The sequence below is a fragment of the Takifugu flavidus genome, chromosome 2 (assembly GCF_003711565.1).
Source record: "Takifugu flavidus isolate HTHZ2018 chromosome 2, ASM371156v2, whole genome shotgun sequence".
NCBI classification, from domain to species: Eukaryota; Metazoa; Chordata; class Actinopteri; order Tetraodontiformes; family Tetraodontidae; genus Takifugu; species Takifugu flavidus.
In genome coordinates this window covers 577,668-604,872 of record NC_079521.1, presented here as the reverse complement: position 1 = coordinate 604,872, position 27,205 = coordinate 577,668, and the positions used below count along the sequence as shown (strand labels likewise).

General features: G+C 51.8%; 2 protein-coding genes across 2 annotated transcripts; one reads left to right on the top strand and one right to left on the bottom strand.

Annotated features, from left to right (window-relative positions):
• Positions 1–1,714: 1,714 nt before the first annotated feature.
• LOC130513903 (CD81 antigen-like) lies at positions 1,715–11,948 on the bottom strand. Its single transcript, XM_057013184.1, has 8 exons — positions 11,742–11,948; positions 7,193–7,307; positions 4,254–4,351; positions 4,064–4,138; positions 3,803–3,922; positions 3,627–3,725; positions 3,343–3,426; positions 1,715–3,113 (listed from the first exon to the last, which is right to left on the bottom strand). Exons 1-8 carry the CDS (start codon positions 11,805–11,807, stop codon positions 3,051–3,053), a joined length of 720 nt encoding a protein of 239 aa, XP_056869164.1. The 5' UTR covers positions 11,808–11,948; the 3' UTR covers positions 1,715–3,050.
• A 3,981-nt stretch (positions 11,949–15,929) lies between these two features.
• Positions 15,930–26,914, top strand: LOC130513892 (AP-2 complex subunit alpha-2-like). The gene is made up of 22 exons (XM_057013157.1): positions 15,930–16,241; positions 17,152–17,220; positions 18,376–18,518; positions 18,581–18,774; positions 18,888–19,017; positions 19,113–19,214; positions 19,291–19,399; positions 19,582–19,732; positions 19,816–19,984; positions 20,085–20,222; positions 20,304–20,486; positions 20,574–20,671; positions 21,155–21,386; positions 21,463–21,627; positions 22,032–22,165; positions 23,907–23,989; positions 24,066–24,145; positions 24,222–24,355; positions 24,447–24,563; positions 24,889–24,958; positions 25,054–25,188; positions 25,266–26,914. The coding sequence occupies exons 1-22, from the start codon at positions 16,175–16,177 to the stop codon at positions 25,341–25,343; spliced, it is 2,781 nt and encodes a 926-aa protein (XP_056869137.1). The 5' UTR covers positions 15,930–16,174; the 3' UTR covers positions 25,344–26,914.
• Positions 26,915–27,205: the final 291 nt, after the last annotated feature.

The following is a 27,205-nucleotide window of genomic DNA, read 5'->3' as shown; positions in this document are numbered from 1 at the left end:
GTGGTTGGTGACCTTTAGGGTCCGTTAAACTCAGGTCGGCCATCTGCAGGAGCTCATCCCACATCTGTTGGAGCGTTTCTTTCTTCTAGGAAAAGACCATGAAATGAAATCATTTGACCAAAATCATTTGTGAATAAGATTTCCTGACGTGAAAAACATCCAAATTGACCTTTGTGGGTGTTCTTCCCTCATTTATGACGTGGGAACCGACCAGACGACCACATGACTGTGAACCTGCTTTAAATTAGTGTCTCCAAGCCACAGTTAGCAAAGATGCCTGCTAGCTAACAGGCTCCAAAATCATTCCAACCATAGCTGAGCTGCACCAAATCCTGTTTTCAATTTCAGGAGATGAAGACATGAGGTTTCTGGAGCTCTGATAGTGTTCATGATTCTCCTGCAGCATGAACTCAGCAGACTGGAAACAGCTGAATATTAAAGTGCAGCTTTCGCTTTAGTTACATGCCAGTTAGCATCAATGTCCCTGCAATTAGAAAAGGAACAGACAACGACCAGTTGTGGGTGGGGGGGGGCATAAAACACAAAGGTGGTCCGAAGCTAATTCAGCGCTGATGTCACCTCTATTTTCCACCAGTTAGGAAAAGAACATTGAGACGTGGTTTCATCCAGGCAACAATCCTCCCTTCAGTTACCTCCTCACCCCCTCCAGGAGGGAACGGGGGGCAGCTGGGCAACATTTATTGCCATTAGGAGGAGGAAATTATCAACATTAACCACGACCACGAAGGCTGATTCCCCCAGTTCAAACATCATTGAAGCACGCAGAGATGCCTTCAGCTACAATATTGTGATATTAAAAATACTAACGGAGGCAAATGATCCAAAAATCCACCTTAAAATGGATCTACTACATTTTGTTTGGCTTGAAGGTTCCAGACCAGCAGGGGAGGGAGCAACTCACTACTGCCCCCTGTTGGCTCCAGCAAGAAACAACTGCATGAGAATGGAAGGAAGTGTGACATCAGCTCGACCCTTTATTCATATTTATATTCAAATACACAAACGGGCGCCGACGTTTGGTGGCAGTGATGTCACACCTGGGGAAGGAAAAGGCTTTAAAATGTGGGACGACAACGGCCTGAGTGAAATTCCAGATTTATTTCAGAGTAATATTCTGATTTTGTTGAGAGACCTGAGACGGAAATATGACACCCAGCTAAAAATGACAGTTCTTCTTTCAGGCTGGCAGGTAAGAATCTGCATGTGTGTGCATGTGCTGCTTTTATCTGGGGAAGGGGGGGGGGGCGGCTCAGTGGGGCAGCAGCGGCGCCACAGAACGACCCAAACAGCTTCAATAGTGCTTCTTTTCATTGCTTTCTTTTCCCTGCAGAGCTCCGCCCGCCCCCCCTGACCTCAGCCTGCTGAAAGGTCAAAGGTTGGTGTCGCCCGGCATGTGGGGAACCACCAGGAGACAGGCCAGTACGCGAGGTTTGGGGGGCAAGAACCCAGGATCAGGACCACAATCTGCCCCTTTGTGGCAGGAGGAAGAGGAGGAGCATTAAATGGCCACGTGCATGTGCCTGGCCCCTCTGAGGGTGGCCTGGGGGGCCCCCAATTGATGCTATTAACGGGCCCAGCGTCTCCCCAGCCCTGGATCCAGCCAAGCATCTGAGGGACCTCACATGTCCTGATGTCACACTGGTTCATACTCATCTTTCCACACGGTAACCCGATAAAAAAGACAGCTGAGAACTTTACTTGTAAAATACATTTAATCCCTTTATATTTGGGCAAACCAAAGTGTATGAGAGCAGAGAGGGCTTGAGACGTTGGTGGCAGCAGCGTAAACAGAGCTGTCAGAGAAGCAGCCAACAGGCCAGATGTTGGACTTGATGGTCTCCAAGGTTGAACCTGCTCTCAGCCAACGCTGCCACCAAGTCCTCCGCCCCTCCTGTCCAGTACCAGGCAAAGACGTGGTAACAATGTCACCCCACAGACGGCCTGATGCTCACTAATGCATCAGGGCTGTAAACATCAGCAGAGATGTGACTGTTTCAGGATGAGCAGGCAGGAAGTGTTAGTGGTTAGTTCATGGTACATGATGAAGGTTCTGCCATGTTCTGCACAGGAACACCACCAGCTTCAGGCTAATGCTGCTGCTAACACGAGCGGCGAGGAAGAGGAGGCCGAGGAGGCCGAGGAGACGCGGCATCGTACACAGATGAGTCGGGACAGGAGCAGCAGAAAAGGCACGACACATTTAAAACACTCGACGGGGGATCTTCAGGATCTGCCCGCGGCATCAAGGAGCAGATCCCACGGAGGATCCACGGAAGTCCGATCAACTGGCAAAAACACCGAATCCGTTTGGACAAAACCGGGTTTTCGGAGATGAGACGATGGAGACGTTTGAGATGCTGAACAAACAAGCTGGGAGGGTCCAACTCACAAACTTCTGGTGGCCCAAACTTTGGTTCCAATAACAACAATGGATAATTCTGCTTAAATCATCATTTCCTGCAGGCGTCACCCACATAAAAGACACTGGTGTGTGTGTGTGTGTGTGTGTGTGTGAGACATGCTGAGACTGGTGTTACAGTGTTGCTCGTGTGCGCCACCATCTGGTTAGTCTAGACTAAAGAAGCAGAGAGTGCAGGAAGAACACAGGAGAAGGACCTACTGTCATACAATATCCATGCTCAGGCAGTCATAAAGCACAGTTTATATATATATTTATATACAGTTTATACATAAAACTATGGGAAATAATCCAGATGGAGTTTAGAAGCAGGGAAGCGAAAACACAAGGAGATGATCACTAATGATGAGAGCGCCTGAACACGTGAGGGTTGCTCATATGACAGTGCCAAAAAAACCAATATCTACATATCAAGTTAACACAACACTGGTTAAATATGCCAACAAAAAACGCACTAAAAGTGGGATTGAGATGCTCAAACTGAGAATACTTTACATCAACTTCTCAAAGAGCTGACTACATCCAGCAAGCGATACAGGGCAGCGTTCCTGCTGAGGAACCCAGGAGGATCCAGGATCCAGCTCCTCCTTCAGGGCAGCCGTCGGGGCCTCTAGTAGACCGGGCTGTTGCGGATCCCGCAGCACAGCACCATGCTGAAGATCATCTCAAAGATCTGCGACACAAAGCAAAAGTGTTGCTGTGGATGTGAAACCTTCAGTCTTCTTCTGTGGAAGCTGCTCCAGATTCCATCCTGTGGAGTTTCACCACAGCTGGACGTTGAAAATGAGACAGAGATCTGGAGGAAATGCTGGTCAAGTCCAGGTCAAAGCGGTCTGACTTCGCGTTCAACCACCTGACAGAGCAGAGGTGAAAGGTCTGAGGGTTACAGAAGAAGGTCTCACCATGATCACAGCAACCACCAGAGCAGCGATCCCGATCACATAGATCTTATCTGAGAACAATTCCTGGATCCTGCCGTGGCAACTCTGGAGAAGAAACGAAAGGTCCATGTGAATTAAGGCGTTCCTGACTGCTAACGCGCGTCCCAGGTTCATCCTGGTGTCTTTGCCCCCCCGACTGTGGTCACAGCGAGATGCTAAATGTGAGGGTGTCCTGGCACATGAACCTGGAAGCCCTTCACACGCCTGTCTCAGCTCTAAAGCGATCCCAAACATTCCAAACTTACAACGATGGTTCCAGAGCTGGGGCAGAGGTCGGTCACGCCCAGCTTATCTGTGATGTGCGTCAGGAAGTTGGTCCCCTGGCCTTTACCGCAGCAGTTGAGCTGGAAGACAGTCACACCTCAGGGTTCTCCTCAAAGGACGCCCTGAAGGTCGTGGCATTGTGTAAGTGTGCACGTACCACCTCGTGGAAGACCTTGAGCACCAACGCCGCAGCCTTTGGCTTGTCTGGTTCTTGGAGACTTGTGACCATGGCCTTGTTGTAGATGGAGTCGTAGTAGTTGATCATATCGCCGGACACCTGAAGCAGCAGCAACACACGTCCTGAGCTCCTGGAGCTCCTTAAAGTCTAGTTCCTGCCTAAAATTCCACCCCGTGCGGGCTAGAACCACATCAGCAAATATACCCGACAGCACTCTGGCTGGAGACGGGTTCTACTCACAGTCTCTTTGTTCATGAAGCCCCAGATTCCAGCTGCGACCCCACAGGCAAACAGGATGACCAGGCAGCCGAAGAACTGCGGGACAGGACGGAAAGAAACGATAACAGGGTCCAACAGATATCACTGGGCATCACTTGAGTAAGGAGTGATGGGAGGCTCCACAAGGGAGGCTCCCTTAGCTGTGACTCACAGTTCCCAACAGACACTGGGACTCTTGAATGGCACCATAGCATCCAAGGAAACCAACAAACATCATCACTGCACCGACACCAATCAGGATGTGGACATCTGGACACACAGACGGCAGGATTTGATGACAACATCCTCGCCATGGGGATAACACACACACACACACACACACACACGGTTCACAACATTTTGCACATTCACGAAAACCAAAACCAACTCTTGCAGATTGAGACGCGTGCGGGTGTAATGCGGCCGTCTGGCCAGCAGGCGGCCCGCTCTCGCTTTTCTGGCAGAAAGTGACTCATCGTCCAGAAATGCCCACAGGAAGTTGTTTGGACTTTTTCCTTCACAACTGATTGCTTCATGATTCCACTGATTTTCCTCTCCAGAGTGGTTCCTCAGCCCCTTTCTCCTTCTGCTCAGCCTCTCCTTGCTAACGTCTTCATGCTGCTCGCAGCTGCTGCCTCTAAAACCGCGTGGAAGCAAACTTTGCATGAAAATAATAAGTAATAATAACTATACGTAGATGCAGCTCCCCCATACGTGCACATCTATGATGCATTTCAGTGGTGCAACTGCTGTAGAAAGAGTGATTTAACAGGAGAGGAGGGTTGTGTTCAGCTCCCCCATAAGTGCAGCACGCATGATTGGATGCTGGACCACTAATGAATCTGGTCCCAGCACCCCCACCACTTTACTCCCAGCCAAGCCTCTCTCTCTCTCTCCCTTCCCCCATGTAATTTAGAAATTGATATCTTGGAAACCGACCAAATGCACCCTCACTCTCTTGTATTGTTCCCCCCCCCTACCCTCCAGACAGCTCCCTCTCTTGCCAGCCCCACACCTTCTGTCCGTCTACGTAATGCATTTGAAATTTATACTCACACTAATTCCATTTACTTAAAATGTCTTTTCCTGTCCGCCTTCATTTAATCTGCTCAGGGCTCCATAAAACTCTGGCTGCACCCAGCGTTCCCGCCCGGAGCGGCTCCCTCCCGGAGTCACATGACCCTTGTCGATCGTGTTGGGACGCAACCTTCACGGCGCAGCGTGAACATTCCCCGTATGACCACAGGGAGCACCAGACCAGGAGCAGCATCACTGGGGGGTTCTCCTGATACACACCAGGAGACTCACACGCCTCCAAAAGTACCGGAGCAGAGAGGGAAATTCCTTTATTTCTGGCTGCGGACTGAAAACAACTGGGATGAAACCAAAAGAGGAATGACGCTGCCTCCTCCTGTTGTTTGCTTTGGGGGGGGTCCCTCCCTTCTACAATCACCCTCTGAAGGGCTTGAGTCTGGAGATGGACCCTCCAGGCCTCCCTTGTTGTTTCTGTTGCTTTGCCAGTGTGTTGTGGGTCCAGAACGGTGGTCCTGGCTGTGGCTCTGACTGATCTTCCATCTTCTCCTAGCCTCCACCCACAGGCTCTGATGGTGCGTCTCACTATCAACACAGGAGGGTCCTGCCATCAGCTGGCGTCCCATCCAGTGGTGGACCCGCCCTCACCCTCATGCAGCCGGGACGGGCTCCAGTACCCTCCCCGTGACCCCGGAGGGGATAAAGCCATCAAGAGAAAGAAGGGACACTGTCAACACAGTCTGCATTCATTCACCCGCTGGAACAACGGATGGGACCGGGCACACCTGAGCAGCACCATACACCTGTCAGTCACATGGTCCAACACACAGACAGTTCTCAGCCTCCAGCTAAAGTGAAGGGCTCGGCCTCCCTGTCCCGGTGGCCTTGGAGGGTGCGAATCCCTACTGGAGACGCTTCCTGAAGCTCTGCGGAACCTTTGGTGACACGTCTTATAGGGATGAAACATGCCCTTAGTGGTTGCTGAGTCACTGTCAGAGCATTTCGGCCCCTGTAAAACACGGCGAGTCGGCGTTTCTGCTGTCACGTTTGACTCTTGCTCGTGGAGAAGAGCCCCCCAATAGTGTGAAAAGAGTCCTGAGGAAACAGCTGGAAGCCTGGTGGAGAACGTCTCCTAAGGGGTCGGGCCAGGGCCGGAGAAGAGGGAGTGGAGGGGGGCACTTGCAAACCTCCACCCTGAGAAGGTTCTGGCAGCAGGGGTGGAAGAAAGGAGGAGGAGGGGCAGACAGAGATGGTGGGGGGGTGGAAAATAGGGGGGAGAGAGACAGTGAAGACTAACCACAACCAGATGGGAAAGTTAAGCAACAGTGGAAAGAGTTGGTTGAGGGAGAGAAAAGGTTCCACAGAGGGAAAAGAAGGGAAGGAGGGAGGGAGGAGGGACCAACACAAATGGGATGGGGGGGGGGGGGGCTGATGTAGTACTGAAGATGCAGTTGTGAGGCTGCCAGCAAGTATGAATGGAGGACATCAGACTGAGCCAGAGCTTCACCTTTCCACAAAAGGAAATGACCCTAAACACACCCAGACAGCTGTGGATGTGGATGTGAGGCACCTGTGGATGTCTGCCGGTGGTCCAGACCTGAACCCACTGAAAGATCTCTAGAAAGACCCGAAGGCCTCTGTCCGTCCAGGGTCCCCGTCCTACCAGGCGGAGCCAGGCCAGCCTGAGGATTTGAGCCAGGATCAAATGGTCTACAGCATCTACAACGTGTCACCTTCTATCGTTTAAGTGACGACCTACTGGGACTCATCCAGAAGGTCCTGAATAGTTAATGAGGACAGCAGAACCATCAATGACCAGATGGTTGTGCTGTGGAACTGTGCTGCTCTAATAAAATGAAGATCACATACATAATTAACGACCTTAGGTTTAGGTCTCTAATTGACAGAGAGCCGGTCCTCATTATGGACAGGTCCAGGTCCTCCGATCATTCTGAGACATCAAGGCTCTCGGGTTACTGTCCGGTTAAGACCCAAATCCATCAGAATGAGGTCAAACTGATGAAGAACCTTCGGTGATTTGCAGGTGCGTGAGTGTGAGGGCGAGTGGCAGATACGTACTGATGTAGAAGGTGTTGGGGGCTTGAGCTCCGTCAAACTCAAGCTGAAGTAGGTTGCTGGTCTTGGGGTCGTGTCTCAGCCAGAGGGCCACACCCAGGATCAGACCTCCTGCCAGCTGCAACACACAAGGCCAAACATCAGCTTCACCTCCACTTAGAACATCTGCTGAATGAGATCCAACCCCAAGAGTTTTAAAAATGGAAGAACGTCTGATGGACATGTTGGGAGTCAACACCCAAGTTAAGGTCTGACTGAAGGGTCTCTGTTTTAGTCCCATCGGCCATTTTTCTTGAGGAAAACCCTGAACACACAGAACACAAAACACAGAAGGAACAGAACCCATAGAACACAGAACACAGAAGGAACAGAACCCATAGAACACAGAACACAGAAGGAACAGAACCCATAGAACACAGAACACAGAAGGAACAGAACCCATAGAACACAGAAGGAACAGAACACAGCTGCAGGAAGAGCAGCTGCACCTTCAGCAACCAGATCAACATCATAACTGACAAAAGCACTCCCTCCCTCCCTCCCTCCCTTCCTCCCTCCCTTCCTCCCTCCCTCCCTCCCTCTCTCACTCCCTCGCTCACTCCCTCTCTCACTCACTCCCTCCCTCAGTCAGTCATTCACTCACTCTCTCACTCACTCACCCACTCCCTTCCTCCCTCCCTCCCATTCCCCCCCTCACTCTCCCTCCCTCCCTCCCCCCTCCCTCTCTCCCTCACTCCCTCCCTCCCTCACTCCCTCCCTCCTTCCCTCCCTCCCTCCCCCCCCTCCTCCCTCTCTCTCTCCCTAATCACCTCCCTCCCTCCCTCCCTCCCTCCTTCCCTCACTCCCTCTCCCCCCCTCCCTCCTCTCCTCTCCACTCCCTCCCTCCTCCCTCCCCCCCTCCCTCCCTCCCTCCCTCCTCCCCCCCCTCCCTCTCTCCTCCCTCCCTCCCTCCCTCCCTCCCCCCCCTCCCTCCCTCTCTCCCTCCCTCCCTCCCTCCTCCCTCCCTCACTCACTCCCTCCCTCACTCCTGGACTTTGGTTCATAAAAACAGGGGTTTTTAATCGCAGGTCACAGAATTAGTGTCTCTTGTTAATTAGAGCAGCGACCACATTTATCAATAGTGATGCTCTAACGATCATCTGATGAGAATCTAATATCTCAAACTCTTGAACTCTTTCATATTCATTAAGTCTGATTAGTTGATCATCAATACAAAATAAACCAAATCTAGTTTTGGGGGGAGTCATGCAGAACCCAGAAGGAAGGAAATTGAAAGTAATTCACTTCTACAAATATTGAAATGAAAGGGAACTGAAAGAAAACAAGAGATCAAAAGAGAGAATCACTGTGGTTGGTTCCATCTCTCAGGAGGCCACCAAGCTTGCATCACACCTGCAGGTCTCAGGTGCTGGAGGAGCAGCAGGAAGCTGGTTTTTTCACACCGCCATGCAGCTCTGCACCACCGAAACCATCAACGTTGCCTCTGGGCAGCAGCTGGAGCCGGAGCGGAGCCGGAGCAGAGCCGGAGCGGAGCGCCACATTTGACCCTCGGGACCGCTATGAGCCAGCACGTGCGGCGATAGGACGCAGCTTTTCTCATGATCTTGTCAGTTCGGAGAGGAAGAGGTTGGCTGGCGGAGTTCAGGCATTGTTCAGGACAGTTATTCATGGCCCGGGACCCTCTGAGCGGCCTGATGATGAACTTTGCTCATTAATATGCGGCCACTCGCTGGCTACCCCTCCGGAGCGCCTCCTGCTCCCAGCTAGCTGCACCACCGACGTCCTCCGTGTCCTTCCCTGTTACCAGGGATTAATGAGCAACACAGACACCTCACTTGCTAACATGAATTCATTTTCAAAGAAAAGCCTTGAGACAAATTCTTCCGGAATTTCTCCTTCAATTAGCAGCCTGATCACTGGAGCCGTAAATCTGACACACTAGCCAAATACCGTCTGTTACCATCCTTCCAGATCAGCCATAAATTCCATCCTCCTCCTCTAAATTAACACTTGGACCTTGTTCAACCTGCGCTGAGCTTGGAAACTTTGCAAAAGGGCCAAAATTCAAAAGCAGGGAACAACAACAGGGCTGACCACGGCCTCGCTGGCGTTGTTTTCCTCTCCGTGTCTCCGCACAGGTAAAGGTGTGAGGATGACGTATGCGAGGGGGGACAAGAACAGCCCCCCCAGCGGGGGGTCAGACCCGCCAGTAGCTGCGTTTTCCTGTGTCGATGCGCTAATTTTTGGTTTGAACGCAGCACAATAGACAGGAAGTGATGTGCTGATGTTAAAGCTGATTGGTGTTGCTTGACCTGAGCTAGCTTTATCCAGTGTATGAACGTTAGCTGTGCTCCCTCGTTGAGCAACCTCATTCAGATTAGAAAACACAGAAGTGTAGGGAGGCTTGTGGTTGGATTTTCCCTTTAGTCACACAAAGAACGTTTCTTGGGGCTCGAGATTTAAAAAAACCCCATTTGGTTTCTGTTTTACTTCTGGAGAAACACAAGTGAAAGAGTTGTGAGATCACCAGTACCCCAGGCAGCTTTTCCCTCAGGTTCTATTGCTGCCTGTCACATAAACTATGGGGGTTGTAGAATGCGGGGCAGCGAGCGCGGGGGGTGGGGTGTCGTCTGCTGTTCCCATAAGACTCTTCTGGAAATTGACTTCCCTGCCCCCATCCTGATAGTCTCGCGTGATTTATAGAAACAGGAGGTCTCCCAGCGAGCCAAGGGCGACCTCGCAGCAGACCCTTACACACCCTGGGACACCCTGGGACACATTAGGACACAAATGAAGATTTGTCCTCAAAGGAGAAGGAAAAGTGGCCAAGTGTATCAATCTGACCAAGCTTTGATGGCTGGAGGACTGTTTGAGTCCGCTCCCAGTCTGCCGTGGTCAGAATCTGGTCCGTGAAGGGAACTGTGGTGGACTGGGGTCAAGGCTCAGCCCTGGACAAAGGCTGACCCAGGTCATGGGATCTACCAGACGAGCTACTGTAGCTAAAACTGATGATGCCGGTTCTGATAAACACGGAATAAACTGCACAGTCCCTCACAACTTGTTGCGTACGGTGCCGCATGGCTGCAGACCGGAGGGGGTTCGCATGCACCAGTCATGTCCACCAGTCATGTCCACCAGGCTGTCCACCAGGCTGTCCACCAGTCATGTCCACCAGTCATGTCCACCAGGCTGTCCACCAGGCTGTCCACCAGGCTGTCCACCAGGCTGTCCACTGCTGAAAGTGCCAACAATGGACACGTGAGCATCAGAACACCATGGTGTCCTGTGGGAAGAAGCCCGAGGAGGCAGTGTGATGCGTCGGGCAACTGGGGTCCGTCCGGCCCCCCAGATGGACGTTGTTGAAGACCACGTTCACCCTTTGAGGGGGACAATGGTCCCTGATGGCCTCTTTCAGCTAGGTCATACCTCCTGCTCAGGAATGGTTAAAGCAGCACAACAAGAGGATTTAGGTGTTAATGTGGTCCCCAATCAGCAGATCTCAGACCTGAGGAGCATCTGTGGGATGTGCTGGACATCTTCTGGAGGCAGGAAGCTCCAGAAGGAACAGGAAACAAATTACTAAAACATTAATTAACTAATTAATAAAAAGCATGGGAAGAGTAAAGAAGATGAATGCTGTAATCCTGGAATAAAGATACAAAACCAGCGACAGAATCGTCACCGTAACTTTGACGTTTTCCTTTTTATTGAGTATAAACCAGCCACATTTTGTCTGTAGAGCGAGGGAGGAGCAGAATGAAGCATTTTAACGGGTCTGGTTCTGTCTACTGCCGCATCCTGCTCGGAGCAGCTGGAGAACGTCCCTTTTTGTCTGAATAAAGACCTGAATTTTCATTTTTGGTAAAAGTTTCTATCTTTATCAGCAGTGGCTCTACAGGTTTTTTTTATGTGTTGCTTCCAAATGTGTCACAAATGTTTCTGAGTCAACACAGAACCCCTCACACGGACCCAGTTGATTCCTTCAAAAGCACCTAATTCTCCAAATGGAAACCACCATGAGCACCCCCAGCACCCACCCGCCACCCCGAGACAAGCTGGGTGGAGGATGTCATCCGAACAAAGGCAGTCCCCCAACGGTGAGTCCAGCACCCCGGACCCCGCAAATATCCCCAACTATGAATCTCTCCGTCTGCTGCCTGCGCCTCCATTTCTCTGTTGGTCACCTTCAACTGTTGCCATGTACCCAGCAGCTACAATTGCTTAATTCAGTGCACGTCCGTGCACGTCCGTTTAACGTCCGTTAAAACCTGTTCCGTCGTTGATCAGTCGGTTTCGTTATTGTCGAACGGAGTTACGCAATCCCGTCACCACACGCGCCTTTTTAAAGGCACCGAAATGTGTCCTAAATTCGCGGGTTGGACCTAAAATGTATGTGAACGGTTCTAAATGAGATGTAGCCTTTAAAAAATGGGATCTGTGGCCTGGATATTGGTCATTTAGTCCGTGAGCATTAACAGACACGGGCGCAGAGGAGGCGGGCTGCGTCTCAAAGTCAACGCGCAACGTGGAAAAACGGATTTGCAAATCTTACCCAGAAGATGAAATCGAAGACGAAAAGCAGATATTTGATGCATTTAGTGCAGCCTTCGACTCCCATGATGAACGGCTTTGGCGCGGAGCGTGGAGGACGGGAACAGCGGGAACAACGGGAGCGAGAGCGACGAAATAACGGAGCAGAGAGGACTGAGGGCTGGCTACAGCTCAGAGACAACACCCAGCTCCTCCTCTTCCTCCTCCTCCTCCTGCTGCTGTAGTCTGGACACCCTAAGCTCAACTCTGTCCCCAACAATAGCACATCCGCCTCATGCACTAAGATGTCGCATCAGGAGCGTGCTCGTGGTGAGATATTGCCCGCGATGGTTTTGAGGGTGATTCAAAAAAAACCCAGCGCGGGTATCTCACCACGAGCACGCTCCTGATGCGACATCTTAGTGCTTGAGGCTTTTCCCACCGCGCAGAGAAAACGCAAGATAAAATTCGATTTAACAGAGTTGGAAGTAAACACAAAAACAAGGAAACACAAAAACAAGGAAACACAAAACAATCTCCAGCAGAGGCAAGACTGGAGGAAGAAAAAAGAAGGTGGCCGAGATGAAGAACAAAGGAAAAAGGTCTGACAAGTTGCTGGCAGAACAACAACAACAACAACAAGACAGTCGGCAGCCCTCGATCATGGACCATCATCCTTTGCTCCGAAACTGTGAACAGTATATGGCTCCTAGGCTCTGGCGAGACACTCACTCATGGGGGGTGTCAAGGGTCAAAGTGTTGGCCACAAAGATTGACGTCGGACACGAAAGGAGATCAGGGGTTTCGGAATGTTCTCCTTCTACACTATGTATTTTAGGACCCCCGCCAAGGCTACTTCCATGTGGGTTCTCTGGGTGGCGAGCCGCCGCCATTACCAGCAGCGAGGTTTATCTATGTGCTGGGGGTGAGTGGGCTATTTTGTCTCCAGGTGACAGAGCTCATCGCTAAGTCTGGAGACAGCGGTGAGCTCCATTTCCTGTCCTGTTCCTCCTGTCAAACATCCATTGGCCAGGTGGTTTTCACACTCTCGCCACCATTATTGACTCCAAGGCCGATGGGAGGATTATGGAAGAGGAAGTAGCTCGACGGCTTGGAAATGCCATTTGTTTGGAATCCCTCGTTCCCTTCCCTTACCCAGTCTCTGCTAATGCCCTCGATGGACACCTGTTGGGTAGTGAGTCTCATCACTCTGCATGATCATGTCTGGTTCACACCTCGAGACATTACAGTTCCTGCTTCGCCCTTTCCCTCGTCTTTCCTTGATTTTGGAGTTCCCTTGTAACCTGGACTCTATCACTGCAGCCATTCCGTCATGGGGGTTGTCATGTCAACGGGTCTGTCGCATAAACCAGGAGATGGAGACGGCTCTTCATCTTCTTGTTTTGAGGACTCCTTCCTCATGGTCGGAGCACTTGCCGTGCGGAGTACGCCCCAGTTTCCTCATGTGCTCTGCAACAGGATTGTTCCCTTTCCAGTGCACCTCTGCTTACCAACCACTAATTTCCACTGCCCTTGGGAAGGAGGCAGCCTGTCCTTCCGCACAACCCTTCATCCGTAGGTGCAGGCAAACATGGTCCCAAGCCCGTACCACCCTCCTACGTTAGGCAACCTCTGCTAACAGTCATTGAACCACAGCACCTCCTTGCTAGGCGGGCCAACGAGTATGGCTATCCATGCTGGACATTCCCCATCAAGTTGAGTCACAGAAGTTTGTGCTTAAGTCCGTTCCCAATAGAGAGGGTGATAAACCCTGTGGCGGTGAGGTTAGATGTAATCAGGGAAGAGGATGGCAATATTTGATGGATTGGGAGGGTTATGGACCAGAAGAAAGATCCTCGGCCCCTGTTCGTCACAGCTTGGATTGAGCTCTTTTTGCAGACTTCGATGGCACCTCGAGCAGGTCCCAGGGAGACCTTAATTAGATGGAGCCAGCATGTTGACTTTTCCGTGTCCTACAGAGGCTGGCGGTTCTATGGGGGAAGTTCTGTCGGTGTTATTCTTCGCCCTGTTTTCCTGGTTTTGACCCTGCCTCCTCTTGTCCTGCCAGTCCTGCTCCTGCCCTGGTAATCTGCTTCATCTGACCAAGTCTTTGCCTGCTTCCTGTCTCTTCCTGTTAGCCTGAGTTCTCTTCATCCTGGAGCAAGTTCTTTTCTGAAGATTATCGACCTGTAGGATACTTTTCTGAAACTTGATTAATAAAATCTGCTCACTGGCAAAGTTCTCCTCTGTGGTTTCTGTGTTGCATCTGGGTCCAGCTTCAGCCCAGGACAAGAACAGATCGATGTTTTGATTTCACGTGTTTCAGGATAGAAAATACAAACATCGACAGTATCTGAAGCAAAAGCCTGTTTGACTGCTTTTCTGCTGGATTTTTCGAGTGACCGGCTTCGATCCTTGACACAAATTGTTTATTCAATTAATCTTGCTCCTCCTGGGACATTAAAAAAAACACAAATAAAAACGTTGATTGGAATGAAAGAGGCTCGGGAGCCGCGGGTGAGCCAGGTCTGGTCTATACTTCCATTCTCACCTGTGGTCATAAATGTTGGGAAGTGATCGAAAGGACAAGATCGCAGATACAAGTGGTCAAAATGAGTTTCCTCTGCAGGGTGGTTTTGGCTCCCTTAGAGATGTGGTGAGAGGTCAGGAGCTGGGCATAGAGCTGCTGCTGGTCCAGACGCCTGTTCCAGATGTCCCCTCCTTAGTTTGGTGTTCCAGGCATGTCCCACTGGAAGGAGGCCCCAAGGAAGACCCAGATCCTGGAGAGCTGTTTTCTCTCAGCTGGCCTAGGAGCACCTTCGAATCCTCCCAGAAGAGCTGTAAGACGTGTCCGGGTTAAGGGAAGTCTGAACATCTCTGCTTGGACTGCTGCCTCCTCAATGCAGCCCCGGATAAAGAGGATGAAGACGAGCCGAGACAGCAAATAAAAACCCGAAGCGCTCGTTGTGCGTTTGAGATGTCGTCTGTGTAGTAACTGCGGCCGCCCAGCAGGGGACCGTTTCGGGTCCCCGCAGGCATCTAAAAGTGGACCACAAACTTGGCTCAGAGGGCTTCACAAGCACAGCAGCTCCCTTCACCTCCTGTGAAGTGTTCATGGAGGTCGTCATCACCACTGACATGCAGAAAGTGCGTCTTTAATGACGAAAACACAAACGTCACTCAACCGTGTCACATCTTTAAGGAGCAGACTCGAGCGCCGCCACCACTAGTACTGTTATCAGTAATTTAATGATGGTATAGTTATCTACGCAAAGTTCAGGTCTGGAACTGTTCAGAAATGCAATGTTGAACATTTAAAGAGACAGTTTGTTCACTTAATACTTGGAAATTGTTTTTTTTATTAATGTGAATAAAGTTTAAAGCATCAGTTTTCCAGAGCGGTGCTTTTCCTGTTCACCTATTTTTACAGTCTCATCCTGTAATTACCCTGCTGGTGCACCACTGGTATCATTTATTGATCGTTACAGTCGATTTGGATGGATATCTTCACATATGAAGCAAATCATTAACATTGTTATCCACATGGCCTCGTTTTAGTGTGGAGTTACTCTGAAGAGCTACCACAGCCTGTTGGTAGGGTTAGGGTTAGGGTTAGAGTTAGGGTTAACCCTAGTCCTAGTCCTAACCCTAACCCTAGAGTTTCAGACTGAATGTGACTGTGTTCCTGTGTGTTTTGTCCCCCCCCCCATGGTTCCTGTTGTCTCTAAATATCAGCACTCATTTTAAAGTCAGACCATGATGGAAACCGGATGGTGCGGCTGAAACTACAGTTTAAATAGCTGTGATTTGTTTAGCTAATGTGACAGTTACGGCTTCCTCTTTTTTTGTCCAAGCACTTTTTTTTTATCCTGTTTGCGTGATGTGGCCCTTTCGCACGTTATATATGTAGTTGCTGTTATATCGTGATCACCTGTAAAAAATAAAAAAAAATATGCATAAATATGCATAAATCAGTAAACTGCAAATAGCAGATTAATCAGACTAATAGCACACATGGATTTGAATGGAACAGTGTTTGGTTCCAGTGATATTTGTGCTTCACACCTGACCCAATGGTCTCGCGGCGCTTTTACCTGTGACCATACAGGTGAGTGGACGCCACAAAGTTCAGGTTTGACTCGTTTCTTCCACCAGAAGAGGAAGAAGGAAGAGAAGAGGAAGAAAAAGGCGTCCGCGGCCCATATGAACGGGACGCCGCCCAGGTTCTAGTGGGAACTCAGCGGTGGTGAACGCGGCTCCAGCCTGCCGTCTGGTTCCGGTCTCGTGCGGACACACTCCCACGCGCACGCGCACGCGCACGCACGCAGCGGGTGCTGGGCTCCGTCTTGTTCGGCTCTCTGCTGGGTAGTCGTCCCACTTTGACCCCGTTCTCCTCAGACTGCTCCGGGCGCCGAGCACCGAGCACCGAGCACCGAGCACCGAGCACCGAGCACCATGCCTGCCGTGTCGAAGGGCGACGGAATGCGGGGCCTGGCCGTGTTCATCTCCGACATCAGGAACTGTAAGAGCCGCTCTCTCTCGCCGCCCCTGCAGCTACCGACCGGCTAGTTTGCGGCTGCACTTTGGTGCCCAGACAGCTCCGGTCGCCGTGGGGGCAACTCTCTCGGCCTCTCTAGCTACTTAGTCGTCTGGTGACTATTGTCGAAACAAGTTAGACGTTGACGCGTCATAGTTGTTTACTTCTTGGGGCTCGTTAGCCGCTAGCTTCCTGATGCTAACGTCAGATCTAAGGGCGTTGACCAAAGCGCAGACGCCAGATAGTGCGCGATTTGCCTCTTGTGTATGAGCCATTTTATGTATGAGCCAAAGACGTGAGTGTTTAAGGCGTTTTCGTGCACAATTATATGAAGTCCGACTCATTTCAGCTGCCACCAAAGAGGGTGGCCCAAACCCTCAGGTGACCCGAGGAACCTGCGCAAATGCTCTCCAGCATTAATGAAAGTGTCGATTACTCGAGCAACTGGACAGAAATCTCGTTAAATGAACAGGCAGGATTACGTTAACTGTTGCCCAATCCGTTGCTCAACGCTTCCTGTCCACTCAACTTTCTCTTTCCCCCTTCACGACTTCCCACCATCACAGTAATAGGTCTAAAAACAAGCTCCTGTGGCAAAAGGATTCCAGTAATATGTGAGGAGTTCTCACAGCAGGACACAACAGGATGGAGGGTTTGTGCTGACTCGGCCAATGTTGGCGGCTCGACTCCCACTTCCCCGTCCTGGTCAGGAGTCGGCCGCTAATAGTCGCCCAAAAATGCTAACTGAAGCAGACGGACACGACAACCTTTCACACACACGCACCCACGTGTCAGGCGGGGTTTGTGTCCATCAGAAGACGAGCCGTCATGGGAAGGTTTTGTCAGCTTTCGTGGAAGGTGTGACACGAGCAGCAATGTCTTCTTCTCTTTCCAGGTAAAAGTAAAGAGGCGGAAGTGAAGAGAATAAACAAGGAACTGGCCAACATCCGCTCCAAATTCAAAGGTAGGTGATGGGAGCGCATGGAGGACGGGACGCGTCGTGGGAGCACCTGGTCCTGGCATCTTTCTTTGTGCTTCAAAATAAATGCTGACGTCAGCGTTGTTGAAACTTGAGAAACCATAACTCAGTGCTCCTCTCGCTCGTTCACCCTATGTGAGCAATTGTTGGTTTGGTACCTTGCTCAAGGGTACCTTGGCGACGCTCTGAAGGTGTTCTGGTAGTAGGGGAAGCTGCCAGAACACCCATGGTTTGCCTGAGCTAGCACCAGCCAGGCTAACTATGCTAACTTTATATAATAGTGAAGAACAGGACGGTGGCAGGAAGGTTCTGGAGGAGGTAAGAGCACCAGCACCACTGACCCGAGGGCTCCACCAAAGGGTCACTGAGCTCCTCGGACATTCCTCAACAGATTTGTTCATGTTGAGCTTGAATGTTCTTGCCAGTCTTCCATGGTCACATTCTTTTCACCAAATGGAGCCTGAAGCCCACGTACGTGCGCGCGCCTCCTCCCCGTTGCCACGGCCTCCGTATTTTAGAGCTGTTGAGGTGATCTGCTTACGATCTTGTGACCGCTTCGGGTTAGTTAAACCCGTCAAGGCTGTGCTGGTTTCAGCCCAGCAACTATTGGTGTTCTCTTCCCCAAGATTGACCCCTTTCTTAGACGTGTTTGAGAGCTTCCGTGCACGCTTCCGTGCTTCCTGGGGGCAGCAGTAGCTCAGGAGGATCTTTGGCTGGATGCAGACGCCAGATGAGATGGAAGTTCTGCCTGGTTGACGCCTTGGAGAGGGCAAATGTCTCTGTTCTGGTGGAGAGCTTCTCTTAGAACCCACAAGAACTTGGATGGTCATCATGACCCTGCTGCCTGAGATAGAGGCTCTGTGTCCTGTGAGTTAGTAAGTGGACAGAGGGACAGAGCGGCCAGGTTCCTCCTCATCAGTCTTATTTGTCCCACTGACTCCGGGACCTCATCAGTTCTAAACACTTCTAAACGCACTCGTATACGAGACGCTCGGGTCTTGTTTAGACTTGGGAAAATGTGAGTGCAGGCTAACGGAGGGACGGAGGGACATTTGTGTCCTCAGGAGGAGACAGTGCTGCGGTCCCTGAGCAGAGTATAGCCCCACGCCAACATGCCCCCCTTTTCTTTTGCATGGACAGGTGACAAGGCTCTGGATGGCTACAGTAAGAAGAAGTATGTGTGCAAGCTCCTCTTCATCTTTCTCCTGGGACACGATATCGACTTTGGACACATGGAGGCCGTCAACCTCCTCAGCTCCAACAAGTACACGGAGAAACAGATTGTAAGTTTGCCCGTCTGCCGCACAAACGTGTGTGTTGGACGCTAACCGTGTGTCCCCTTCAGGGCTACCTGTTCATCTCGGTGCTGGTGAACTCCAACAGCGACCTGATCCGCCTGATCAACAACGGCATCAAGAACGACCTCTCCAGCCGCAACCCGACCTTCATGAACCTGGCGCTGCACTGCATCGCCAACGTGGGCAGCAGGGAGATGGCCGAGACCTTTGCTGCGGAGGTGCCCGGCGTCCTGGTGGCAGGGTGAGGGAAGGGCGCCGCTGTTTATCGGACCGCTGTTAACGGCTCAGAGCACTCTTCAATGAAGGTAACGACCCAGCTGTTGTGTGATGTCATGTGTTTGGCTTGGTTGTCAGGGACACCATGGACAGTGTGAAGCAAAGCGCTGCCCTGTGCCTGCTGAGGCTGTACAGGACCTCTCCCGACCTGGTGCCCATGGGGGAGTGGGCGGCACGCGTGGTCCACCTTCTAAATGATCAGCACCTGGTACGTGTGACCCCCCCCCCCCCCACCTTAGGCTGAGCTCCTGAGGTGTTCTCACTCTCTCCCTCACCATGACAACGTGAATGCTTGTCCTTCAGGGAGTGGTGACGGCGGCTGCCAGCCTCATCACCTCACTGGCCCAGAAGAGTCCCGAAGAGTTCAGAACCTCCGTGTCCTTGGCCGTGGCCAGACTCAGTAGGGTGGGTGTCGTAGATCTCTTTATTCTCCAGGGAAATCAAAGTTTTGCTGACGGAACGCCCTCTCTCACCCATCCAGATTGTGACATCGGCCTCCATTGACCTGCAGGACTACACCTATTACTTTGTTGCTGCTCCGTGGTTGTCTGTGAAGCTGCTGCGCCTTTTACAGTGCTACCCTCCTCCTGGTATCTGTCACATGTCGCATCTTCACAGAAATACAAAACCCCACTTATTCCCCCCCCTTTAAATAAAGAACCGCTCTTCCAGCTGCCACGTGTAGCTATATATTTATAATGGTGTCTTAAAAGTGCAGGTTTTGCCTCAGCGGTGTGTCCTGTAACGCTGATGATGAGGTGTGTGCTTGCAGAGGATGCGGCGCTGAGGAGCCGCCTGACCGAGTGTCTGGAGACGATCCTCAATAAAGCCCAGGAGCCGCCCAAGTCCAAGAAGGTTCAGCACTCCAACGCAAAGAACGCTGTCCTGTTTGAAGCCATTTCCCTCATCATCCACCACGACAGGTCGGTGCTGCGTCGCCTGCACGCGCGTGCACGTGAGAAGACGCTTCTGACCCGTCACGCGCTGGTTCCTCCCTGTCTCTCAGCGAGCCCACCCTGTTGGTACGAGCCTGCAACCAGCTGGGCCAGTTCCTGCTGCACAGGGAAACCAACCTGCGCTACCTGGCGCTGGAGAGCATGTGCACGCTGGCCAGCTCGGAGTTTTCCCACGAAACCGTGAAGACTCATATCGAAACGGTGATCAACGCCCTAAAGGTGAGGCCTTCCGCCGCCCCTCCGCTGAGCAATCGGCGACGAATCGCCCGGGTCTGAGCCGCGAAAGACGTGTTGTGCGCGTCCTCTTTGGTTTACCCAGACGGAGCGAGACGTGAGCGTCCGCCAGCGGGCTGTTGACCTGCTCTACGCCATGTGCGACCGCAGCAACGCCAAGCAGATCGTGGCAGAAATGCTGAGCTACCTGGAGACCGCCGACTACTCAATCAGAGAGGAAATAGTGCGTGTCCCCTCGCTCCTGTACGCAATTTACTGTCTGTCACTGTCCGCCGCCGCTTCTTAGCCAGCTGCTTCTGTCCAGGTGCTCAAGGTTGCTATCCTAGCTGAAAAATATGCTGTAGACTACACCTGGTACGTAGATACCATTCTCAACCTAATACGCATTGCTGGTGACTATGTCAGTGAGGAGGTGTGGTATCGTGTCATCCAGATCGTCATAAACCGAGATGATGTCCAAGGCTACGCTGCCAAGACCGTCTTTGAGGTGAGCGCATGAGCTGCGGAGCGTCGGGAGCCAGATGTTTTCCGTGCGTTCTGACCTCACGCTGTCCTGTTTTGTGAACCCCTGTAGGCGCTGCAGGCTCCGGCCTGCCATGAGAATTTGGTGAAGGTGGGAGGTTACATCTTGGGGGAGTTTGGCAACCTCATCGCCGGGGACTCGCGCTCGAGGTACACGCAGCATTTCACCTTCAGAAAGTCCGTTCAGAACGCTGGCGTTAGGGGGAGGAGAACCTAGAACCTGTTAACCTATTAGTTAGAGTCCTGGCCCAGAGCAGAGGCCAAACCACAGCTCTTGTGGTGTGCTCCCAGTCTGCACTGGTGAGAATTGGCCCTCATTTCCCAGACGACTGGAGGGTAATTGATGCGTTGTGGAAATCCCGCCGCCTCTGCTGGGACAGCTTGTTCCTACTGGACCATTTCCATGGAGGCCCCAGCATGCACCTTACAGGACTGAAAGCATCTGCTGGCGTGGTCATCAGATCCCACAGCACCCCGTCAGGGCTGGGGGGGGGTCGGTTGGGCCTGTTTGGGTAGCAAAAGGGAAACCGAGCCACTACTTGGCAGATGGTCGTGACCTTTTAGCTGATGGGTGTAATTGAATAACTGGGTTAGTCCTGGCTTGAACTCACCGAGATGTTCTTGTTTTTCCAGCCCTCTGGTCCAGTTCAACCTCCTGCACTCCAAGTTCCACCTGTGCTCTGTTCCCACTCGAGCGCTGCTGTTGTCCGCCTACATCAAGTTTATTAACTTGTTCCCCGAAGTGAAGACCACAATCCAAGGCGTCCTGCGCTCGGACAGCCAGCTCCGAAACGCTGATGTGGAGCTCCAGCAGAGAGCTGTTGAGTACCTGAGGCTCAGCTGCATCGCCAGCACAGACATACTGGTGAGTTAGTGCCCTCTGACCCCGGAGAACCTGGGTGTGACCCAGGCTGGAGCTTTACTCTAGCGCTCTTCTACAGGCCACTGTTTTGGAGGAGATGCCTCCCTTCCCAGAGAGAGAGTCTTCCATCTTGGCCAAGCTGAAGAAGAAGAAAGGTCCAGGAAACCTTCCTGGTATTGATGACGTCCGGCGGAACGTCAACGGCAGCGCCGAGCACGGCCAGAATGCTGAAGAGGCCAAAAAGGTAGCAAAGGGCCCCATCACCCAGAGCCGCTCTGCGTTATTTGTCCTGATCCCAACGTTAGATTTTATTTTTAATGGTTGGCCCCTTTTAGCGTTTCCACCAGTTCCACTAAACCAAGCGTCTGCGTTTGCTCCTTTATTCCCCCGTTTTCATCTTTACTCCCGACAGGCGTTCTGTCGACCACCAGGCCGTAGAAACATCCCATCTAGTCCCACCAGTCCCTCAGCAGGGGCTGTGGTACACCTCCGACTACTTAGAGTAGGCTAACGGCTGGCAGCATAATGGATATTCTCCTCCATAACGGAAGTCAGGCTAACGAGCAGACGTTGACAGCAGCGGCTGCTGGGTGGTTGGTTTGGTGGATCCAGATGTTGTGTGTAAGTCTGCCTGCTGTTTCCCTCCAGGCGCCCGCTCAGCCCTTCACCGACGGCCTCAGTCTGAACTCCAGCTCTTCCCCCGGAGCCAATCTGTTGGTGGACGTGTTCTCAGACAACTCCGCCCCCCCGACGGCCGAGGTGTCGGAAGAAAACTTCCACAGGTACTGTGGACGCATCACTGAGCAGGTGCATCACTGAGCAGGCAGGGGCATCACTGAGCAGGCAGGGGCAACACTGAGCAGGCAGGGGCATCACTGAGCAGGCAGGGGCATCACTGAGCAGGCAGGGGCATCACTGAGCAGGCAGGGGCAACACTGAGCAGGTGCAACACTGAGCAGGCAGGGGCATCACTGAGCAGGCAGGGGCATCACTGAGCAGGTGCAACACTGAGCAGGCAGGGGCATCACTGAGCAGGCAGGGGCATCACTGAGCAGGCAGGGGCATCACTGAGCAGGCAGGGGCATCACTGAGCAGGCAGGGGCATCACTGAGCAGGCAGGGGCATCACTGAGCAGGCAGGGGCATCACTGAGCAGGTGCAACACTGAGCAGGGGCAACACTGAGCAGGCAGGGGCATCACTGAGCAGGCAGGGGCATCACTGAGCAGGCAGGGGCAACACTGAGCAGGCAGGGGCAACACTGAGCAGGCAGGGGCAACACTGAGCAGGCAGGGGCAACACTGAGCAGGCAGGGGCATCACTGAGCAGGCAGGGGCATCACTGAGCAGGCAGGGGCATCACTGAGCAGGCAGGGGCATCACTGAGCAGGCAGGGGCAACACTGAGCAGGTGCATCACTGAGCAGGCAGGGGCATCACTGAGCAGGCAGGGGCAACACTGAGCAGGCAGGGGCAACACTGAGCAGGCAGGGGCAACACTGAGCAGGTGCATCACTGAGCAGGTGCATCACTGAGCAGGTGCAACACTGAGCAGGTGCAACACTGAGCAGGTGCAACACTGAGCAGGTGCAACACTGAGCAGGTGAGCTACAACGATAGCAGTGTCGTCTCAAGCCTTCCCAGAACATCCCTTGGAATCATGAGATGACTTTCCAGATGCTGGTCTGTCTGGGTGCACCTGTACTCCAGATGCTGGTCTGTCTGGGTGCACCTGTACTCCAGATGCTGGTCTGTCTGGGTGCACCTGTACTCCAGATGCTGGTCTGTCTGGGTGCACCTGTACTCCAGATGCTGGTCTGTCTGGGTGCACCTGTACTCCAGATGCTGCTCTGTGGGTGCACCTGTACTCCAGATGCTGGTCTGTCTGGGTGCACCTCTGCTCCAGATGCTGGTCTGTCTGGGTGCACCTGTACTCCAGATGCTGGTCTGTGGGTGCACCTGTACTCCAGATGCTGGTCTGTCTGGGTGCACCTCTGCTCCAGATGCTGGTCTGTCTGGGTGCACCTGTACTCCAGATGCTGGTCTGTCTGGGTGCACCTGTACTCCAGATGCTGGTCTGTGGGTGCACCTGTACTCCAGATGCTGGTCTGTCTGGGTGCACCTCTGCTCCAGATGCTGGTCTGTCTGGGTGCACCTGTACTCCAGATGCTGGTCTGTCTGGGTGCACCTGTACTCCAGATGCTGGTCTGTCTGGGTGCACCTGTACTCCAGATGCTGGTCTGTCTGGGTGCACCTGTACTCCAGATGCTGGTCTGTCTGGGTGCACCTGTACTCCAGATGCTGGTCTGTCTGGGTGCACCTCTGCTCCAGATGCTGGTCTGTCTGGGTGCACCTGTACTCCAGATGCTGGTCTGTCTGGGTGCACCTGTACTCCAGATGCTGGTCTGTCTGGGTGCACCTGTACTCCAGATGCTGCTCTGTCTGGGTGCACCTGTACTCCAGATGCTGGTCTGTCTGGGTGCACCTGTACTCGGCTCCGTTCCTAACGGCTGCTTCTCACCGGCAGGTTTGTTTGTAAGAACAACGGTGTGATCTTTGAGAACCAGCTGTTGCAGCTCGGCCTGAAGTCCGAGTACAGACAGAACCTGGGTGAGCTGCCGTCCCCTCTTCTCACGGTGCAGCTTCAGTGGTGGCAGGACTGACTGAGCCTCCTCTCACTCCTCAGGACGCATCTACATATTCTATGGCAACAAGACGTCGACCCAGTTCCTGAGCTTCTCCTCAGCCGTGAACAGTCCCGACCTGCTCAAGACCCATATCCTTCTACCAGGACTCAGCTGTGACTGTGTGTGAGGACATCCCAGCAGTAGGAGTCCTTAACCTCTGTCCACAGCTGATCGTGCACGCCAAGGCGGTGGATCCAGTCATCGAGGGTGGAGCTCAGGTCCAACAGATCCTCAACATTGAGTGTGTTTCAGATTTCACTGAGGCGCCCGTCCTCAACATCCAGTTCAGGTGGGTGAATCATGTTTCAGCCCTTTTGTCTCTGCCACCTTGTCCCGTTGCTGACCTGTGTGTGTGTGTGTGTGTGTGTGTGTGGGCGCAGATACGGCGGCGCGCTTCAGAACATTGCAGTCAAACTCCCCGTGATGCTCAATAAGTTCTTCCAGCCCACAGAGATGGCGTCTGAAGACTTCTTCCAGCGCTGGAAACAGCTCGGAGCGCAAGTTTCCTTCTCGTTTCCTCCCCAGCTCGTTGCCTCGGTTCCCTTTAGCAGTGACTTGTGTCCATTTTTTAGACGTTAGCATCCCTGTAACGATGTTAAGGCTCTTTTATTGGTTCAGCCTGTCTCTCCTGCTGCTGGGATTCCAAAGCTCTTATTTGTAATGTGAATCTAAAGGTCGTCTGGCCATTTTATCAGGGGTCACCATCTTTGTTCCCTGTAAGCTCCAGCATTTGTGTGTCCACCTGAGTGGTCAATGGACACGTAACAGCTCCAGGTGGTAGCAGGGCTGTAAACTCCCGCTATTTTCTGGTTTCCTTCCTAGTCCTCAACAAGAGGTTCAGAAAATCTTCAAAGCCAAACACCCCATGGACACAGAAGTCACCAAGGCCAAGGTAAAATGCTCTCGCTAGTTCTCACGAGCAGGCTGCTTTCAGAGCTGTGAGACCTGCTGCTGCATCAGCCTGTTTGCTTTCTCCTGCTCTTTAAGATCTTGGGCTTTGGAGTGGCCCTGCTGGACAGAGTGGATCCAAATCCAGCTAACTTTGTTGGAGCCGGAGTCATTCACACCAAGAATGTCCAGGTGGGCTGCCTGCTCAGACTGGAGCCCAATACACAAGCCCAGGTAACACACACACACACACACACGCATGCCTACCTTTGAGTGGGATCATCTTGTAACCGGTGTGTGTCTCTGCTCAGATGTACCGCCTGACCCTCCGGACCAGCAGGGACTCCGTGTCTCAGAGGCTCTGTGATCTCCTGTCGGAGCAGTTCTAGCCCCATGGCAGCTCCAGCGTTGTGGCACATTTACTCTCATGTTTTCGTGTAGGTTGGTTTTGATCTCGTGTACAGTGTGAGTTGTTAGTGGTTGTTTTTTACCTCTCCATGTTACTGAGACAGACTCGCCACGTAAAGCTTTACTAACCCGTTTCTGCTTTAAACCTGCCTTGTTGTCTGCAGAAGGTCCAGGAACATTTTGAGCATTATAAAGTGTGTTTGGTGCTGCTTCCTATTGCAACATGTTGATTAACTCGCTAAAGGTTCTAAGAGATCTCGTGAACTCTCAAACCCCAGTCGTACCAAACTGGGATGTTTTCCCGAGGCCTTGCTGTTCTGCCGTATAGTTCTGGACCTCCCGCTCGGTAAGCTGATCACCTAGATTTCCACAAGGGAATTTTGACTTTGGTGTCAAAATTGTCCCACCATCCATCAACTCAGGAGAAACAGCAACGTTTTGCCTTGTGGGGTTTTTTTTTTCATTCTTAAAGGTCACAATATTACACTCAGTAAATGTCCTTTAGCTGGACCTCGGTCCTCTGTTCTCCACTCTTGTGCCTGTTGGGTCCAGAACAGAATGAGCACTGACACTATGCATCCTCCACAGATCACTGCCAATGTGCAACACTGGTAATTGTTCTATATTTCTACGGCTCTGACTATTTTCTCTTACTCGTGCCCTGGAGCCTGGTGGCATTTTTGATACTTGTTCAGAATGAGAGTTACAGTTTGTGCTTCTGGGCAGATCAGAGCCTCTGCTGAGCTGCACTGACCATGATCTGGTCCCCTAGATGGGCACAAATGTTGGCCGCCCTGTGGAAATCAGTTATTAGTCTTTAACAGGATAGCGTTGGCCTAAGTTGCTTTGTTGAACCCCAAAATGATAAGTAGTTATTACCACGTTACTACGCCATGTGGGCCATCCGATGTTCAGGTCACATGTAAACGTATTGATTTGGTTCTGTTGGGTTCAGGAGAGTGTAGCCATATTCCAGAGTGCCTTCTGCGTAGTTTAGAATCCCGGTCATGGAGGAATGTCCTGTTTGCTGGTCATGAGCAGGACCAGGCCTCCCTGTTAATAGCACCGCCGTGATGATGATGATGATGAGGAGGAGGAGGAGGAGGCTGAGGTCAGGGAGCGTCCCTCACTGCGGGCTTGTTGACTCTGCATGTCCCTGTTTGGAGTAAAGCTCAACTAAAGCCGACACGTTGCTTCTCGTCTCTTCCAGGACCGTTAAAATGTGCCTCACAACACTGCACAACACTTTGGCAACACAACACTTTGGCACTAGTTACAGCTTGAATTGTTTAAAATCACTAGTTTTACTTCTCTATAGCCGCTTTACTCTATTTAGTCCTTTCACACACCTGACGGACGAGATTTAAAGGTCACTTTCACTATACTGTTGTTAGGATTGTGTGTTAAAACTCACAAACTTGCAAAACAAAATTGTGTTTCTTCACCGCTGCCCTTGAATTTTCTGCTGAGTCATGTTTGTACTCGCCGCCATATTCAAACACAGTTTATTATAATCATTGTATTTTAATATAAACATTTTATCTCTTGCAAACTGTGTGGCTCATCCTTTTGTCAGATTTGTCCATAACCAGTTGAAAAATAAGGTTCTGTATTTAATTTACTTTACTGCTGCTGTGTGCGGGACTGTTGCGTGAATTGATCATTAAATATATACATTAGGATCCATTTGCCGTTCTTTAAATTAAATGAATGAATTAAAACCTCTGGCATCGTCTGACTCTTCCACAGCAGTGGTTATGGTGCAGATGAAGAATTAGATAGTTTACTATGATAAAAGCCAACAGGAGTGTGGTTATATAGCATAAATAGAGCATAAGGGAAT